The sequence below is a fragment of the Oncorhynchus gorbuscha genome, linkage group LG09 (assembly GCF_021184085.1).
Source record: "Oncorhynchus gorbuscha isolate QuinsamMale2020 ecotype Even-year linkage group LG09, OgorEven_v1.0, whole genome shotgun sequence".
NCBI lineage: Eukaryota > Metazoa > Chordata > Actinopteri > Salmoniformes > Salmonidae > Oncorhynchus > Oncorhynchus gorbuscha.
The window spans coordinates 67,678,926-67,697,804 of record NC_060181.1 but is presented as its reverse complement, the minus strand read 5'-3'; the positions used below and the strand labels follow the sequence as shown (position 1 = coordinate 67,697,804).

Here is an 18,879-nt window from a genome sequence, read left to right as displayed (position 1 = left end):
TTTACCTTTTACTGCAGTCTCCCAAAGAAGTCGAGATGAATTACAACTCACACAATAGGAGACCAAAATTCCCCAAATAAGTAGGCTAGGTAGCATTTGCTGTAGATGGACCTTTGTGCAAACGTCTGAATACCACAGAGGACATGATCAGACACCACAACCACAAAATGATTTGACTTCCACACAATGACTTCCAATCATCTTATTTGACTAGTAGGTCACACATATTGTCCCATGCAATACAACACATTCCCTTGGCTTGAACCCTGCCTTATTAGGACAGGAAGGGTTGACCCACAGTTCAAGGTCTGGTTTTAATCTATATTTGGTTGGTATATCAACTAACGTGAAATCAACAAAATAACTCACTATGTAATTGGATTCAGGTTAAAAGAAAAAAAGAAATCCCTTAGGTTGATGATTTTTTCAAATCCAATCAGTTTTCCACGTTGATTCAACGTCAACACATAGATTTTGGGGGGTTGAAATTAGGGGTCGACCGGTTAATCGGAATGGCCGATTAATTAGGTCCAATTTCAAATTTTCATAACAATCGGAAATCGTTATTTTTGGGCGCCGATTTTTCCATTTTTTAAATATTTTAAAATTATTTAAAAAAATACTTTTATTTAACTAAGCAAGTCAGTTAAGAACACATTCTTATTTTCAATGACGGCCTAGGAACAGTGGGTTAACTGCTTTGTTCAGGGGCAGAATGACAGATTTTCACCTTGTCAGTTCAGGGGATCCAATCTTGCAACCTTACAGTTAACTAGTATGACATAACAATGAAGGTTGTGCAATGTCACAAGAATATTTAGACTTAGGGATGCCACCCGTTAGATAAAATACCGAACGGTTCCGTATTTCACTGAAATAATAAACGTTTTGTTTTCGAAATTATAGTTTCCGGATTTGACCATATTAATGACCAAAGGCTCGTATTTCTGTGGGTTATGTTATAATTAAGTCTATGATTTGATAAAGCAGTCTGACTGAGCGATGGTAGGCAGTAGCAGGCTCGTAAGTATTCATTCAAACAGCACTTTAAGCCTATCAGCCTAATGGCTGGTGTAACTGATGTGAAATGGCTAGCTGTTTAGTGGGGTGCGCGCTAATAGTGTTTCAAACGTCACTCGCTCTGAGACTTGGAGTAGTTGTTCCCCTTGCTCTGCAAGGGCCGCTGATTTTGTGGAGCGATGGTTAATGCTGCTTCGAGTGTGGCTGTTGTTGATGTGTTCCTGGTTCGAGCCCAGGTAGGGGCGAGGAGAGGGACGGAAGCTATACTGTTACACTGGCAATACTATAGTGCCTATAAGAGCATCCAATAGTCAAAGGTATATGAAATACAAATGGTAGAGAGAGAAATAGTCCTATAAATACTATATTAACTGCAACCTAAAACCTCTTACCTTGGAATATTGAAGTCTCGTGTTAAAAGGAACCTCCAACTTCATATGTTCTCATGTTCTGAGCAAGGAACTTAAACGTTAGCTTTTTTACATGGCACATATTGCACTTTTACTTCTCCAACACTTTGTTTTTGCATTATTTAAACCAAATTGAACATGTTTCATTATTTATTTGAGGCTAAATAGATGTATTATATTAAGTTAAAATAAGTGTTCATTCAGTATTGTTGTAATTGTCATTATTACAAATAAATAAATAAAAATTGGCCGATTAATCGGTATCCGCTTTTTTTTTGTCCTTCAATAACCGGTATCGGTTTCGGTATCAGCGTTGAAAAATCCTAATCGGTCGACCTCTAGTTGAAATGACGTGGAAACAACGTTGATTCAACCAGTTTTTGCCCAGTGAGGAGTTGACTGGGATACTGGTCTATGCACATTCAAATCACTCTCTTTATGATCTCATTGGCCTGAGAGCACTAGCAAAGCCTGAGCCTTTATGGAAAGAGACACAGAAAGCACACAGCAGCACTGCATAATCTTTTATCCTCTCACTCTATTAATATGAATCACACCAGAGCATAAAGAGAGAGAGAAAACTATCCAAATTCAAAGCAACGAGTATCAGAAGCCCACATTACATTTTCATATTTTCAAGACTTGAGAATGAGATGAGAATGATCTTTCTCTCTCTCTCTCTCTCTCTCTCTCTCTCTCTCTCTCTCTCTCTCTCTCTCTCTCTCTCTCTCTCTCTCTCTCTCTCTCTCTCTCTCTCTCTCTCTCTCTCTCTCTCTCTCTTTGCTGGGGGTTTACATTGTGCACTCAGTCTCAACGGCCGTGACGGAACAGAACACAAGACAGTCAGGCCACTTACTGGATGTTAAATCTGATGGCTCAGATAAAATCACCAAGAGGTGTCAGTTTCAAAGAGGAAAGAGGTCTGCTCAAAGAGGAAAATGCATGAGACGCCACAATCGCCCATCTCAAATGGTAATTTGGTAAATCTAACATCTGTTAGGGAGCCACTTGTCCTGCACCAAAGTCGATTACTAACCAGCAAAGGTTTCATAGCATCTTTTAAGATTAGTACAAATCAGCAGAAGGTGACTGAGCCAAACAACTCAATGGAGTATGTCAGGTTCTCCATAGTTTACTCTTGCGATAGCCGAGTCATACTAGGAAAACACTTGTAAATAATTTTTTTAAACTTGTAATTTCAAACACACTATTTTGTCCATGCTTCCACTCAGGGCTCAGTTGAGGGCTACAGTATTCACATTGGTTAAAAGTAACATTGGTTAAAAGTAACTAAGTAATGTGTAAAACTTAGGGAGTGGCATACGGTCAGCTAAGCAGAAATGCACTTGCACTGAGCAGGGGGATTAAAGCTTCAGCTTGTAGTGAACATAAGCTCTGCCCGTGGTCCTCCAAACACCTGACCTATTGAAAAATCCTGAGCTCGAGGTCAGTGGTTCAGAAAGAATTATTGATCAAGTTTGAGTTGGTTTGAACTATTCGATGATGAACCATTTCCTATGTGTTTGTGTCTAGCACCAGATATAGGCTTAAAGAGTAACTTTCAAACCAAATTTCAGACTTTTCCCAAACCCTAAAAATAAAAAATAAATGCATTCAGATGATAAGTTATGGGTGGGGGAATTGTGTAACTGAAGTATTTAAAGAAGAAAAAAGACATCTACCCCATACGGGATTAGAACTCTCAAACATTGAACTATGAGCCAACTGTTTTAGCTGATTGCACCACCAATCAGTCAAAGTGGTCAGGAAAAAGCAAAACGAGTTGACATGACCACCATTGTCCTTTATTTCTTCTTACGATGGATGTAGCTACGAATATTAACGTATAAACTTCATAACCTATATGTTTTTTTTCTTTGTAAAAACAGCACATAATTCATGAACCCAGATTCATGAAACAGTAATGTGCGGAAATGTGCCTTTTGAATTTTGTGTAATGTCTGTATTCTAGTCAAGGAAGCATCATGCTAAATATATGGGCACACTCCACTTACTGTACCAAGACCATTGCCAAATAAGGCGCACTGTCACCTGCTTTTATAGTAAGCCTTGAGGTGGTACCACCCAACACGTCTAGAAGAGTTTATTTCATACCGAACCCCTCCCTTGAGATCACATACACTACATGACCAAAGGTATGTGGACACCTGCTCATCGAATATATCATTTCAAAAACATGGGCATTAATATGGAGTTGTTCCCCCCTTTGCTGCTATAACAGCCTCTACTCTTCTGGGAAGGCTTTCCACTAGATGTCGGAACATTGCTGCAGGGACTTGCTTCCAATTAGCCACAAGAGCATTAGTGAGGTTGGGCGCTGATGTTGGGCGATTAAGCCTAGCTCGCAGTCAGCGTTCTAATTCATCCCAAAGATGTTCAATGTGGTTGAGGTCAGGGCTCTGTGCAGGCCAGTCAAGTTCTTCCACATCGATCTCAACAAACTATTTCTGTATGGACCTCGCTTTGTGCACAGCGGCATTGTCATGCTGAAACAGGAAAGGTCCTTTCCCAAACTGTTGCCAGAAATCTGGAAGCTCAGAATCGTTTAGAATGTAATGCTGTAGCGCTAAGATTTCCCTTCACTGGAACTAAGGGGCCCATTATTCCTCCACTACCAAACTTTACAGTTCGTACATGCATTGGGGCTGGTAGAATTCTCCTGGCATCCGCCAAATCCAGATCCACAGAACGTGTTTCCACTGCTCCAGAGTCCAATGGTTGCAAGCTTTAACTCCAACCGACACTTGGCATTGCGCATGGTGATCTTAGGCTTGTGTGTGGCTGCTCAGCCATGGAAACCCATTGCGTGAGGATCCTAACCAACAGTTCTTGTGCTGACATTGCTTCCAGAAGCAGTTTGAAACTCGTAAGTGAGTGTTGCAACTGAAGACAGACGATTTTTACACGCTACGCACTTCTGCACTCGGCCGTCCCGTTCTGTGAGCTTGTGTAGTCTACCACTTCGCGGCTGAGCCGTTGTTGCTTCTAGACGTTTCCACTTCACAATAACAGCACTTACAGTTTACAGAGGCAGCTCTAGCAGGACAGAAATGTGAAGAACTGACTTGTTGGAAAGGTGGCATGCTATGATAATGCCACGTTGAAAGTCACTGAGCTCTTCAGGAAGGCCATTCTACTGCCAATGTTTGTGTATGGAGATTGCATGGCTGTGTGCTCAATTTTATACACCCGTCAGCAATGCGTGTGGCTGAAATAGCTGAATTTACTAAATTGAAGGGTTGTCCACGTACTTTTGTATATATAGTGTAGGTGCCTCTACGTCACGATCTAAATGGTAGAGTTGGACCAGCTAGCGGGGAAAATGAGCTAGACTTACTACTAAAATACCAAAATATAACACTTTTGCAACAAACTTTCAAAATTAAGACCAGAAATTATGGTTTTCACTATAACTAAGCCTAAAACATCTGTTTTTTATTTTTTTTTAAATATATATAATCATGAAAGTTACTCTTTAAGTTGTGTATAGAGGCAATCAGACAGAGTTAGAAGACTGTACTCAAAATGACAAAAATGTTATTTGAATATCATCCAGGGAAGAGGGTTATTTTGCCTGGCAAGCACCATATATTATGGGATAACAAGTTTATTTTCCTGGAGAGTGGTGAGGAGAGTAGAGTGGATACGAGGAGAGTTAACGCTTGTTACTTTCGCAACATGAGGCACCTTCAATGTCAGCAGTGTGGATGGAGAATCATGTCAGTGGCAAACACGAGGAGTTACACAGAGGTCATGGCTGGGCTGGGACAAGTGTGTTTTCTATATGGTGGATGACTCTGTGGTACAATACAGTGTGGCGCCATGGAGAAATCCAGTTTTGTTTCCAGCCAACAATGCCTATGGTGTTTGGGTTACATGACAATACAAAAGTTTCCCTTTTCTCTACTGTGACACAAAATAACGTGCTATCTCAATTACCTCGTACCCCTGCACATTGACTCGGTACTGGTACTCTCTGCATATAGCCATGTTATTTTTACTCGTTATTGTTATTCGTTATTCGCTGTGTATTTATTCCTTGTGACACTATTTCTATTTTTTTGTTTGTTTTATCTTTAATTCTGAATTGTTGTTAAAGGTCCCGTGAGTAAGCATTTCACTGTTAGTCTACACCTGTTGTTTACAAAGCATGTGACAAATACATTTTTATTATATTTGATGGGAGCTCTGGAAATTAGAACAAACAAGGTTCTTTATGGGGATCCCATCTTAACAGACATTTTGACTAATCAATTAGAGTTTCAGGAGAAGAAAAAACCCCATTGGAGAACAATTAAATCTACATTGAAACCGGAAGTTGATGAGACGTTTGTTATCTTCCATGCTAACTACCAGATCATCAGGGACAAAGAGAGTGGCTCTTGCCAGTTTCCAGCCCCAGGCTACATTTGTCTGTGTTGCTCAGAGGCTAACCCCAGTTTAGCACACAGTGTTAATTCACACCCAAAATTATGGCGCACACCTGTCACCATCGTTACGCGCACCTGCACGTCATCAGACTTGCCTGGACTCCATCACTTCCCTGATTACCTTCCCTATATATGTCACTCCTTTTGATTCCTTCCCCAGGCGTTATTGTTTCTGTTCCTGTTCCTGTGTCATGTCTGTGTATTGTTCTTGTTGTTGTATTATATGTTGTGTTTATTTTATTAAAAAACTCACTCCCTGAACCTGCTTCCCAACTCTCAGTGCACATCGTTACGACTTTCAATATTCTTTGCAAAAAATGTTGCACAAACTCTTTGCGTATGATAACTATTACTGTTGATTTCTAACCACACATCCATGCATTGCCTAACTAGTGTTCCATCCTAAAAGCTTATTGCAGTAATTTAAAACATTTGAATATAGATTGCTTCTAAGTGAGCACTAAGTGAGTAGTGTCTTTATCTACAGTAGTCAAACCAGCCAACTGGCCAGAAGAGTTGACTTAAGTGGTGCACCCGAGAGGTAATCTTGAACTCCACACAAAAGGCTCATAGAGCTGCTATAAAAGTGGAAACTTTGCATTAGTTTCAGAATTTAATGGCCGAGCAGCCGATAATGTCTGCTCTAAATTACAACCAATTACAAATATGGAGAAAGTCTGGTGAGTGTTGCCTACTCATTTGAAGCATGTTTGCCATTGTTAAAGCAACGTGAATTGTCCTGTTGTGAGATGGTGCATGGAAATTGAATGCAACTGTTAATTTTGCTGATGATTAAATCCAAAACATCGGTTCATCGAGGGCTGTGAGATATTGAAGGCTGCGAGATTTCGAGGGCTGTGAGATGTCAATATCGAGCGCCGTGAGATGCTGATCAGCAGGCGCCCGCTGAAAAATCCCACCTGTCACTTAAAACGCTCTCTGCCAAATCTTCCAGAGCTAGATCAGCCATCCATCATTCCATTTCCCACTATCTATTTTATAGTATTATCTCTTTTATACTCTTTTATAATAAATTTAACAAATTACTGTACTTTATATGGATTATTATCGGAACACCGATGTGGTCAAATTATATGATATAGACTGTCAAGATATTTAAAAAAATGTCATGATTTAATCATTACTCTCACAATTTCAACATATATTGTCACCATTAACTAGGCTACACTTGACAAGTAGTTCCGTTATTCTACCACTTGGCACTCTGCGTACACATGGTCATGGCTGTGCATTAATCTTGATCAATCTCACACTTTACGTGGAAATGATCCCACGCAACAGTCCTGCCATAGAGGATATGACACGGGTTGACATCAGCAGGTTTAAAAAGGGGGTTTGTGCTGATACCGTTCACACTTTGAAATAGCCTAACCTAAGTCATTTCCACATAGACAAGGGCTGGGCCACAGACCATGGACAGGGCACTACTCATAGAAATATAATCCCTACAGAAGTTTCAAATGTTAATGTCACATGCACAAGTACAATGAAATACCTTTCTTGCCAACTCAAAACCCAACAATGCAGTAATTAATAACAATGTAATACTAAAAATAACAAGGTAAAACAAAAACACACAAGAAATCTAAATAATAAATAAATAGATAGTCCCTCTCCTGACTACCAACAGAGAGGCTGATGAGGAGGAGCCTTATGTGGGAGACGATAGAGAGACATGACAAGGAAAGCAGTGAGGTAGATGCAACAGGAAGGGACTGGCGGAGGAAGGATAAGAGATGGGCATGGTGGTAGGAGGAGAGGTGCTGCTCAGCTGCTGTGATCATCAGAAAAAGGTCTCCATGTCTACCGGTGTCTCAAAGCATTATGCCTGTTCCTCTTTTAAGTCATTATTATTATCCTCCCTTACTTGTGTTTATTAATTGTTTTTCTCCAGCACGTGTGGACTCAATTCCTCTGTGTATTGATGCAAATCGATGGTGCATCCATCAGTAATGACGAGGCTTCATTATTTCCATGTTGTTCATAGTGAAAAGTCAATAAAGGAGGTAAATGAAGTGCTCAATAACGTGTAAAACAAAGGACAACATTTGGACAGAGACGCCGCCTCTGCTTTGTGTTTTTGGCCATGGAGAAATCTGAAGATTACTGGAATAGAATGTAATGGCAAAGGTAGCTAAGAGATTACAATAGATCCTGTTGCATGTGATATTACGTGGATCAACATTCTACACCTAAACCCCCTGTAATAACAATTAACATGATGCTACAAGCTAAATTAACAAGTGATGATGAATGATCAATTACCAATCGCCAATAATCACCGATGATCAATGATCAATGATCACCAGAGTACTTTGTTGGTAATGATGAACATAAGACAACATCTTTAACTGAGCAGCATCCATACAATTTAAGGGATCAAAGTATTAAAGCAAAATATTTCCCATATTATCTAATTCTGCCCTCTGTTTATAAATGCTTTCTGTCTGGCGGTGGTAGTGCACTCAGAGGACAATCCGGGTTGTTGTGTCACCGGCACTACCACCGCCGGTGATGATGAATGATCAATCCCGAATCACCAATGATCACCGATGCCAAATCACAGCTGAGGAAACAGGAGGGAGGAGAGACTGATCAACCCTGATACCTAATGATGGATTTGTCTCTCTGACGTTTCACTCAATTTGATGTACCGCGCACAGGGGCGGTATTAGAGCCACACACCCAGAGGGGTGACACACACATAGACACGCACACATAAGTGGGAGATAGCCGGGGAGGTAGGAATTATAACAGTGCACATGATGACTGACTGAGGCTTGTGATGGTGATAGGCAAACCTTGCATCCATAAACTCTGTCTCTGAATTTGAAAGTGGTTACATTTCTCCAGCCCCATCCTTCAACTTTTTAGCAAAACAGTGGCGGAGAAAATGCTTTGTTATTGTTTTCACTGTCGATTGCTCCGTTAGGGGCCACTGCTGTCACAACCTTAACCCGGATGGAAATTGGCCTATATGGATAGGGCTAAATGTAAATGTTTCTTACAGAATAGATATGAAAAGCATATGCATAACCATTTGAATGGGAACAGTTTGAAGGTTATGGGACATGAGTTTTATGATATGGAAATGTGAAGTGCACATTTGAACTCATGGGTGTTTGGCTTGCGTGTAGGACATCTAAAGTGGTATTTCTTATAATCATCAACGTCTCATCTTTCTAAATACATAGAGTCCTCTTACTTCACAGCATTTCCCCCACTCAGACAACGGTCCCGTTGCAGAGAGAACCAGAGGTTTCCCAACCTCCCCCAAGTGTCGCTGAAGACGGCCGAGTCACGGCTTCCTGAGCCTATGCAACTAGACAGAATTGGGCTGTCCCAGCGGAACAGCAATACAGGATCAACACGAAGAGTTGTCTGTATTGCGGGACTCTTGGTCATTTTGTGTCCTTTAAAAGACCGGGCTCACAGGTAGGAGCGAGTACTCTGGTGGTCCATATGGAGAACTTTTCTGCTTCCCTTGCTCGCATCCCTTTTCCTCAGATTCCAGTGGTTTTGGGATTCTCCTGGCTCCAGCGATACAATCCCCTCATCAACTGGTCTACTGGTGTCATCATGGGCTGGAGTCCGTTCTGCCACATCCATTGTCTTCTTGGGGGCTTGGAAGGTGCCCCGGATCTCTCCACCAATCCCAGCGAAGTACCAGAACCCCCAGGGAGGTGTTCACATCGCTTCCCCAACACCGACACTTTGACTGCAGGATTGACCTTCTCTCTAGCACCACGCCGCCCCGGGGACATCTATACTCTCTGTCGGGACCGGAGACCAAGTCTATGGAGACCTACATTGTGGACTCCCTAGCTGCAGGATTTATCTGTCCCTCTTCCTCTCCTGTGGGTGCGATAAAGGACATGACCCTGCGCCCGTGCATTGACTACCGGCGACTCAATGACATTAAGAACCGTTACCCGCTACCACTCATTTCCTCTGCCGTCGAACCGCACCAGGGGGCCACTGCATTTTCCAAACTGGATCTACGGAACGCCTACCCCCACTCTTCCCCTCCCTACGAGAGGGGAAGAGTGGATGACCGCCTTCATCATGGCCAGAAGCCACTACGAGTATCTGGTCATGCATTTTGGCCTCACCAACGCCACTTCTGTGTTCCGGGCTCTGGTAAATGATGTTCTCCGCGATATGTTGAACCGGTTCTTCTTCATCTACATTGACGACACACTCCTCTTCAACGCCTTCTGGAGAGTCAGCTGTTTGTTAAGGCAGAGAAGTGCGAGTTCCATCGTTCCACCATCTCCCCTTTCTGGGTTACATCATCTCTGCTGGGAGTGTCCAGATGGAGCCCGGTCGGCCCTCCTCAAGACCACCTCCAGGTGTCGATGATAAGCAGATCGCCATCGGACCCCGGCTCCCCGGTATCGTCTCCCGCAAACTCTTCCCCCAGTTTATCGGCCCGTTTCCCATCTCCAAAATGATTAGCCCCTCTGCTGTTCGTCTTCTGTTGCCCCGTACCCTTTGCATACATCCCACCTTTCATGTGTCCCGAGTTAAACCCATGTCTCGTAGCCATTTGTCTCCTGTTTCCAGGCCCACCCCTCTCCCGTGTCTCATCAATGGCCAACCGCCATACATGGTGAGGTGTCTCCTGAAGGTTCAACCTCGGGGCAGGGAGTTCCAGTACCTGGTTGACTGGGAGGGTTATTGCCCAGAGGAGAGGTGCTGGGTCCCCGCCAGGGACATCCTGGACCCAGGCCTCATTGCGGATTTCTAACGCCAACACCCAGGTCAACCAGGTATGTGCCCAGGTCACACCCTGATCTGTTTCACCTGTCTTTGTGATTGTCTCCGCAGGTGTCACCCATCTTCTCCAATTATCCCCTGTGTATTTATACCTGTGTTCTCTGTTTGTCTGTTGCCAGTTTGTTTTGTTTCGTTAAGCCTACCAGCAGTTTTCCCTCCGTTCCTGTCTCTCGATTGTTCCTGTTTTCTTATTTTCCCAGTGTTGACCATTTCTGCCTACCTGCCGTCCTGTACCCTTGCCTCACCTATCTGGATTACTGACTCCTGCCTTCCCTTGACCTGTCTTTTGCCTGTCCCTGTTGGATTAATAAACTGCTGTTACTTCGGCATTGTCTTCATCTGGGTCTTACCTGAAACGTGATACACTGCATGTTTCTTTGGCATGCCTAGTTTCCAGGTCTTTTTGTGCTTTAGTCAACTTCTCTATCATTTATAGCCATGCTAAACATTCCTGAAGAATGAAAAAGATAAACAACAGCAGTTCTATATGTTTTAATAGTTGATATAATATAATACATTGGGTTCTGTCAACAAAATCATAGACAATAATAATAAACAATTTAATCATTATAATCAGTAAACTCTTCAAGCATTGTGTGAGCCTGTCTGAAAACTAGCGATTAAATTCTTGCTTCCTCTGTCCTTGTTTCCTCCACTCCTTGCTTCTCCTTGAAAGTGCAAGTGCACTCCTCTCCCCAAATGTGCTTTGAGAGTGAGGCAAGGAATGGGATAATCAAAACATATCCTTGATTCTTCGTGTCCTCTCTCCTCACCTCCTTTTCAAAACCCATTGGATAAGGTCAGAGGGGAAGGACCTCTGACCTTCTCATCCAATGGGTTTTGAGAAGGAGACGAGAGAGGATACGACGAATCAAGGAAATTAAATTGACATTCTCCCAGGGACAGAGGAAGTAAGTATTTGACAGGTATTAAAGCCCCCATGCAGTCTTTGTAATTGTACTTATTAAATCATCACTGTATGTCTAAATTACTGTGGTTATTTAATGAAAATAACGCCAAAATATATTTTATAATTTACTTCCCTGATCCTCCTTTGGTACTTGAAATGCTCAGTTTTATGTGGGCATTAGGAAACAAATTAGAAGATATTTACATACACTAGCTGATAGGATAGTCTGGAGCCCACCCCCTTACCCAGATGAACAGTCATTAGTCTATTATAATCAGGTCACATTGTGACATCCCGATTTGGGCCAAAAGTTCTGTCCCACCTGAACAGGTTGAAATTCCAGGCATTTCTTTCAAATAGCTCTTACACAAATAGGGCATTCTTATAATTTCACAAATTCAGTGTGTAATTTCGACCTCATAGAAGCCCCGTGACGATACCAGTACCGCAATACTCGTTAGTTTCGTGTTGCATACATGTTGTCCTCCAGAGTCACATGTATTTATTTTCCAAGCTATAGCACACAATATGTTAATAACTACAGCAGGTTTTTAAAGGACCAAAGAGTTAGTCACATCCTTACTTCATTCCAGCTAGTTAGATGTGCAACCGCTGACTAACTATAGGTAGGGGAATATCTCTAGTCTAGTAATAGATACTGTTGCTTTGGCAGTATGGCATCATTGAATGAGTTTACCAATGGTTAGTTAGGTAGCTAGGATATATCAGTCAGCTAACCATTTACAGTTACATCAGTTCATCAGTAAGTCAACAGCAATATCCAGGAATGTTACAGGATCAAGTTCAACGTGTAATTCAATTGTTAAATTATTAGTATTATGACGTAAAGACAAACATCAGTATCATACATGTAAGGAAAGAAAGGTAGTGTTTTACGTCACACGATTTTTGCCAAATCTGTGAAGACTCCAAGCATGACAAATAGTTTAACCTTTTGATTAAACGCCTGAATTATACTTAATGTATCTATGTTCCCCCTTCATATCTTAATGTTTTCACATGAAAAGGCAAATTATTATGAATGACTTTGTAACAGCTCCAAACAGTTGTCCACTACAAGAAATGCTCACTGGTACCCTAGTTTATAGAAAGACCCACATACAACACAATGCCACCGTCTCGAGCCGAGCCGCAGTCATTATGGTCAAGTTGTTTTATGCCTATTCATGGGAGCACTCCTGATACAAGCATCATCTTGGGATCTCACATAAACATACGGCTCAACAGTGGAGACCTGCTGGGACCTACAGTATATAAACAGGGGGAGATCTGATGTGCTAAAAACAACAGGATGGTGAGGAAGAGAAACAATTACAACAGCCTGTTCCCACACACTCATCTCAAAAAGAGCCTATTTTCACAGAAAATGCAATTAGATATAGGGGCACATGTCTGTATCACAAACACTCTCTGACCAATATAATCAAAGTTTCAAAAAAGAAAAATAAAGGGGATTAGAATGATCCATTCTAGCCTATGGGAAAGAGGCGGTATTGTGTGGAGTTTTGCTTTTGAGTTATTATTATTTTTTCCACGGTTCAATCATTAATTTACAAGCCCTTAAACTTCAATGGTGGACTGATGCACGGTTTCCATTAGCCAGATTTGTAAAGCAGAGGTTCTTGGGAAGAGCACATTGTTAGGGCAGATGTTTATAAGTAGTACAGGGACTGGTAAACACAGTGAGCGAGAGAACAAGCCAGAAAATGACAAAGTAAGAGAGAGAGAGAGAGAGAGAGAGAAAGAACACAGCCAAGCGAAAGAGGGCACAACGGCACGCACAATGGGTCACCAGGCCATTGTATTTGAGGTTTGGTAGGGCACCGTGAAGTCATGCTTTTTCTTTTTAAATACTTTTCCTATCTTTTTTCTGTAACTGTGTGTACAATATTGTATTTAAGTATGTCTTTCCAGAAGAGGCTTAAGTTTAGTATCCTTTTACTTTAGTACTTTCCTTTTACTAAGATAAACTGGGATTAAGAACTGCCGGTCCAAAGTCATTTACCAGTGTGCATTCTAAATGGCACTGCTCAAAAGTAGTGCACCATATAGGGAATAGTGCCATTTGGGATGTACCCCTAGTTTCATTGAATAGTTTTTGGGATCCTACATACGGCGCACCATTTCATGTTTGGCCTCGGAGAGGGGCTCTCAAACACAAGCTCCCTCTGGTAATTGTAATAGACATTATGAGTTTGATGAGTTTGACCATGGTGCTTGCCTACGGAGCTGTGAGGGGAACGGCACCTCAGTACCTCCAGGCTCTGATCAGGCCCTACACCCAAATAAGGGCACTGCGTTATCCACCTCTGGCCTTGCCTCCCTACCACTGAGGAAGTACAGTTCCCGCTCAGCTCAGTCAAAACTGTTCGCTGCTCTGGCTCCCCAATGGTGGAACAAACTCCCACGACGCCAGGACAGCGGAGTCAATCACCACCTTCCGGAGACACCTGAAACCCCACCTCTTTAAGGAATACCTAGGATAGGATAAAGTAATCCTTCTCACCCCCCTTAAAATATTTAGATGACAAAGTGGTTGTTCCACTGGATGTCATAAGGTGAATGCACCAATTTGTAAGTCGCTCTGGATAAGAGCGTCTGCTAAATGACTTAAATGTAAATGTAAATGTAATTCTACTCTTTGAATAAAATGACAAATGTATGCCTATTGGGATGTGCTGCTTCTTTATAACAGACCTAACTATTTAATGGAGCTATATGTAACAAGTTGCAGAGATGGGACAAGACTGTAACTACCAATTGGATGCCACGAAATTGGGGAGAAAAAGGGGTAAAAAAAATATGGAAATACATTATAATAATAATACAAAGAAATTAAGAAAATGTCCTTAAAATATCTACAGTAATAGTGGATAAATCGTTTATCACAATATATATTTTTTAAATGTATTGAGACCACACAAAAATACATTCTAATGGTGCAGCCTCATTATTGGTCAACAAAAGACTGACCATCTCTTGTTGTCAAATTGACTGGGGCCAGCAAATCTCTTGTTGTCAAATTGACTGGGGCCAGCAAATGGCAAGTGTCAAATATCTACAAATCACTCAGCCCCAGTCAATTTGACAACAAGAGATTTGCTGGCCCCAGTCAATTTGACAACAAGAGATTTGCTGGCCCCAGTCAATTTAACAACAAGAGATTTGCTGGCCCCAGTCAATTTGACAACAAGAGATTTGCTGGCCCCAGTCAATTTAACAACAAGAGATTTGCTGGCCCCAGTCAATTTGACAACAAGAGATGGTCAGTCTTTTGTTGACCATAGACTTGAGAAGAATTGGGTTGTAAACATGGGGTTATTTTGTTGTAGATATTTTGTAAAGGAAAAACAACAATTCTAGGCTGCTAAATGACAAAAATGTGGATCAATAAAAAGGTTGCACCATTAGAATGCAAAATAAAAAGTTTTGCGGAAATTGAGAAACACTATGTCCACTACTACTGTAAATACAAATGTGAGGTAAGAAAAAGCTATATGTATATAGCTCCTTTAAATGTGTATTTTTTTCTTACCTCAAATTTTTAGGATTATAAACATCATCCGTAATTTAAGTGGCAGAGCATTTCCTCGCTCTGACACAATAAATATAATTCACATTTAAAATAAGACAAGTGATGATTGCATCTATCATAAACTGATATGACCGTAGAAACGCAACACTATAACCAAGAGGGGAATGAGAGATGACATGAATTAAGTTCAACTATCAGAGCCCAGCTCTGATAGTGAAAGGTTTTAAAACTAATCAATTAGAGCCAGGGGCCTCAACATGTTATTAACACATAACACAATAAAACCAAACAGCTAAGAATTGTTGTTTTTCCTTTACAAAATATCTATAACAAAATAACCCCATGTTTCCAACCCAATTCTTCTCAACTCTGCTGCCTGTGACTGGAACGAATTGCAAAAATCGTTTAAGTTGGAGACTTTTATCTCCCTCACCAACTTCAAACATCAGCTATCCGAGCAGCTAACCGATCGCTGCAGCTGTACATAGTCTATAGGAAAATAGCCCACCCATTTTCACCTACCTCATTCCCATACTGTTTTTATACTGTTTTTATTTATTTATTTTTCTGCTCTTTTGCACACCAATATCTCTACCTGTACATGACCATCTGATCATTTATCACTCCAGTGTTAATCTGCAAAATTGTATTATTCGCCTACCTCCTCATGCCTTTTGCACACATTGTATATAGACTGCCCATTTTTTTCTACTGTGTTATTGACTTGTTAATTGTTTATTCCATGTGTAACTCTGTGTTGTCTGTTCACACTGCTATGCTTTATCTTGGCCAGGTCGCAGTTGCAAATGAGAACTTGTTCTCAACTAGCCTACCTGGTTAAATAAAGGTGAAATAAAATAAAAAAAATTAAAAAAGTCTACAAACCCTAAACAGTCAACAACACGGTCACTTCAAAAGGATGTAGATATGTGGCACTTCCATTCTGACCCATAATTATATTACATCTTCTAGAAGTCATTTTACCTAAATTCTTAAATTCTTAAAACTTCCGTTTTACCCAGTGAGCTCTGATTTCCTTCTTAGAAGTGTTTTTCCTCTCTCTAAAATGTTAAATGGATGCTTTTACTACTGGTCTTCTCCATGATAACAACTAGGGAACTGAGCAATGGTCAATCGAGACCGTTTCCATAGTAACAAGCATCAGCAGCATCTCAAGACAAACTCGGGCATCTTGATCAGTCAGTCAGTCACTGTCCGATGAAAAGGCATTGGATGTGTGAAATGTACAATAGAGCACAGTACAAATGAGTAATGCAATAATGACAGACACATTACGGTGTTCATTTCCTAATGACTAGTATCCTAGGCTAGGTCATTTGTGAGAATTAGAATTATATACAATAAAATACGCCTTTGACTCAGCATGTTTTATCCAAACAGGCCACTTGTCACTTGATGGAATGTCCCCCCCCAAAAAATATATCTTTATACTTTATTTGGTAGACTCATCCATGCGTGAAGTTACTATAAAAGTTATTGATTTATGAATGCTTAATACATGCGTAGCCTAATAAAAACGTTATAAAACAGGACCTACCTGCTTCCATATAAAGGCATCCCTTTCGTTTAACTTCCAAGACACGGCCACATGGATGGTAGACAGTATAACTCCAGTGATAACCGCAGCCCGCATCCGAACCGGGAGCAGCGTGTAGATGACATGGATAAAGAACACCGTCCACCAAATTCCCTCAGAACCACTTTGAGGCTGAACAAGCAGCACCCCGATCACTTGTACAACCAGCACGACTAGAATGACCACATAGCAGACTATCCACATGTGGTCCTGATGAAACCCGTTCCGATTGCACACAACCATCAATATGAGGATAAGTAAGATGGCCAAGGAAAAGACCACCACGTAAGTTATCCTGAATACTCCCCCCGCGCAATGGAATGTCAGCATGACCGCGCACATGAGCACCAAAACGGCCATGAGCATGGTCAAACTGCTCTGGTTGAGCCGGAAAAAGTAACGCTGGTACAGCCTCTCCAACTTCTCCGATTGGAATTTCTTGGATCTGAAAATCTGCATCGCGCTGCTGCAGCACGCAACCATGGAAAGGTGAACTTCAGGCATGAGTTCCTCCTCGGGTTTGGAGCCCTTCACTCTCCGGTCTTCCAAGCCCAATTCCACCGATTTGGGTCTCACTTCCCCGGCTCCATCTGCGTGCCTTGGGGAAGATCGGTTGTTGTTTCGGCTCTCTTCCCCAGTCCCATGCTCTTGCCACGCAGATCTAGACCTAAAACTGACCCTGCTAACCGTTGTCGTGGCTCGTCCTGGTCCGGGCTGCTGTTCGGGATCATCATCTCCTTCCCTCCATCTGCTGTTCGACCGGGCGAGTTTTTTGCTCGGAGATCTAGCCGAGTATGGGCATCCGTTTGCAATAGACTCAGACTCGCCCCAAGCAGATCTGAGCTCAGTCCCTCCCCTCAGCCCAGGCGCACCGACTTCGGGCGGGCTCACATTGTTAGATCTGGACATTATATTTCTCAGATAAAAGTCAAAGATAAAAGCAACACACAGGACCACACACGTGCCTGCTTTTAGTCTCCTAGAAAAGCCGAATTCGCGCAAAGTATTGTTCTTGTTACAATGTTGTTACATTGTCACAATGTTTTCTTAAATGACAGGTCTATGACATTCCTGAGAAATCCGTGATGACCGAATTCAGAAAATGTTGAAGTCAATTAAATGTGTCCAGTTAAATGTCCATTATGATAGGGAAAATGTATGTCCATGATACTTTTGAAAATGTGACGCATAGGCCTATTGATGACTGGGGATAACTTTGGCCGCAGATGGCAAAATGCTCTTGAAAATCACTTAAAAACAATTAAATTAGATGTCATCTGGGACATATGCTGTAACAACAAACAGACCTCTAGTGTAGAATACATTTCCAGGAGGACTTCGTTTTACATCATTCATTATAATCCAAATATAAACTCTGTATGCAGAAATGTTGTTAATTATAGGCCAAGGCCATGGAATAAAAAGACTATACAACTCCAATAGTTGGCCATACCAACATCTATCATGTTGTGAATCTGTAATACCTCCCCAAGCACTTTCTTTTGCCTTGATGTAAAATGAATTATAAGAAAAAACGTGATGATGTGGGGGGACAATCCCACGTCGACGTCAAAGCTACATTAGTTGAGCGTCTCCTTCAGGGCTTAGAACTGAACCTGTGCATCTCATTGCAGCCTTGTCGATGCTTGGTTGGTTACATCCTAATTGCGAAACCGTCACATCCCGACCCGCACGCGCTTTCATTGACCAGTGGAGGAGAGAAAGACTCGACGTTTAAACACACACAAAAGCCAGAGCATCCCCAAAAAACGTTTCTCCACGGTATTATTACTGCATCTGTATGTCAAACTCTGCCCAGAATTAACGAGCTGTCACGACCACATAACAGCTGACCACCAGCGACTGCACACAAAATCCCCGAAGACTCAATCTGGTGTTGATCCATACGATTCATGCAGCACACATCACCCAACGTTACCACCGCGTTTGGTCCTAGTTCAACCCCTTTTTGGATTCCTGCGACGTCGAATAACACAACAGACTGACCAGAAGAAGAAGCAATTCTGAGCGTACTCCCAGTGGGCTATGATAGGGAGTCATGCATTGCACGCTATTGATCAGGCAGGCATCGGACGATTTATTACCATTGCTGGTTGCTGTTAGGTTTTCATTCA

The 18,879-nt window shown here is 41.8% G+C and overlaps 1 protein-coding gene across 3 annotated transcripts in view; it reads right to left on the bottom strand.

Moving 5' to 3' along the window:
- Positions 1-18,879, bottom strand: part of adcy5 (adenylate cyclase 5) — a 156,003-nt gene extending 137,124 nt beyond the window's left edge. For all 3 annotated transcript variants that reach the window (XM_046363223.1, XM_046363225.1, XM_046363226.1), the window contains exon 1: positions 16,706-18,879. In XM_046363223.1, the coding sequence (XP_046219179.1) occupies positions 16,706-17,653 (948 nt within the window). In that variant the 5' untranslated portion in view covers positions 17,654-18,879. The remainder of the gene's footprint in view (positions 1-16,705) is intronic.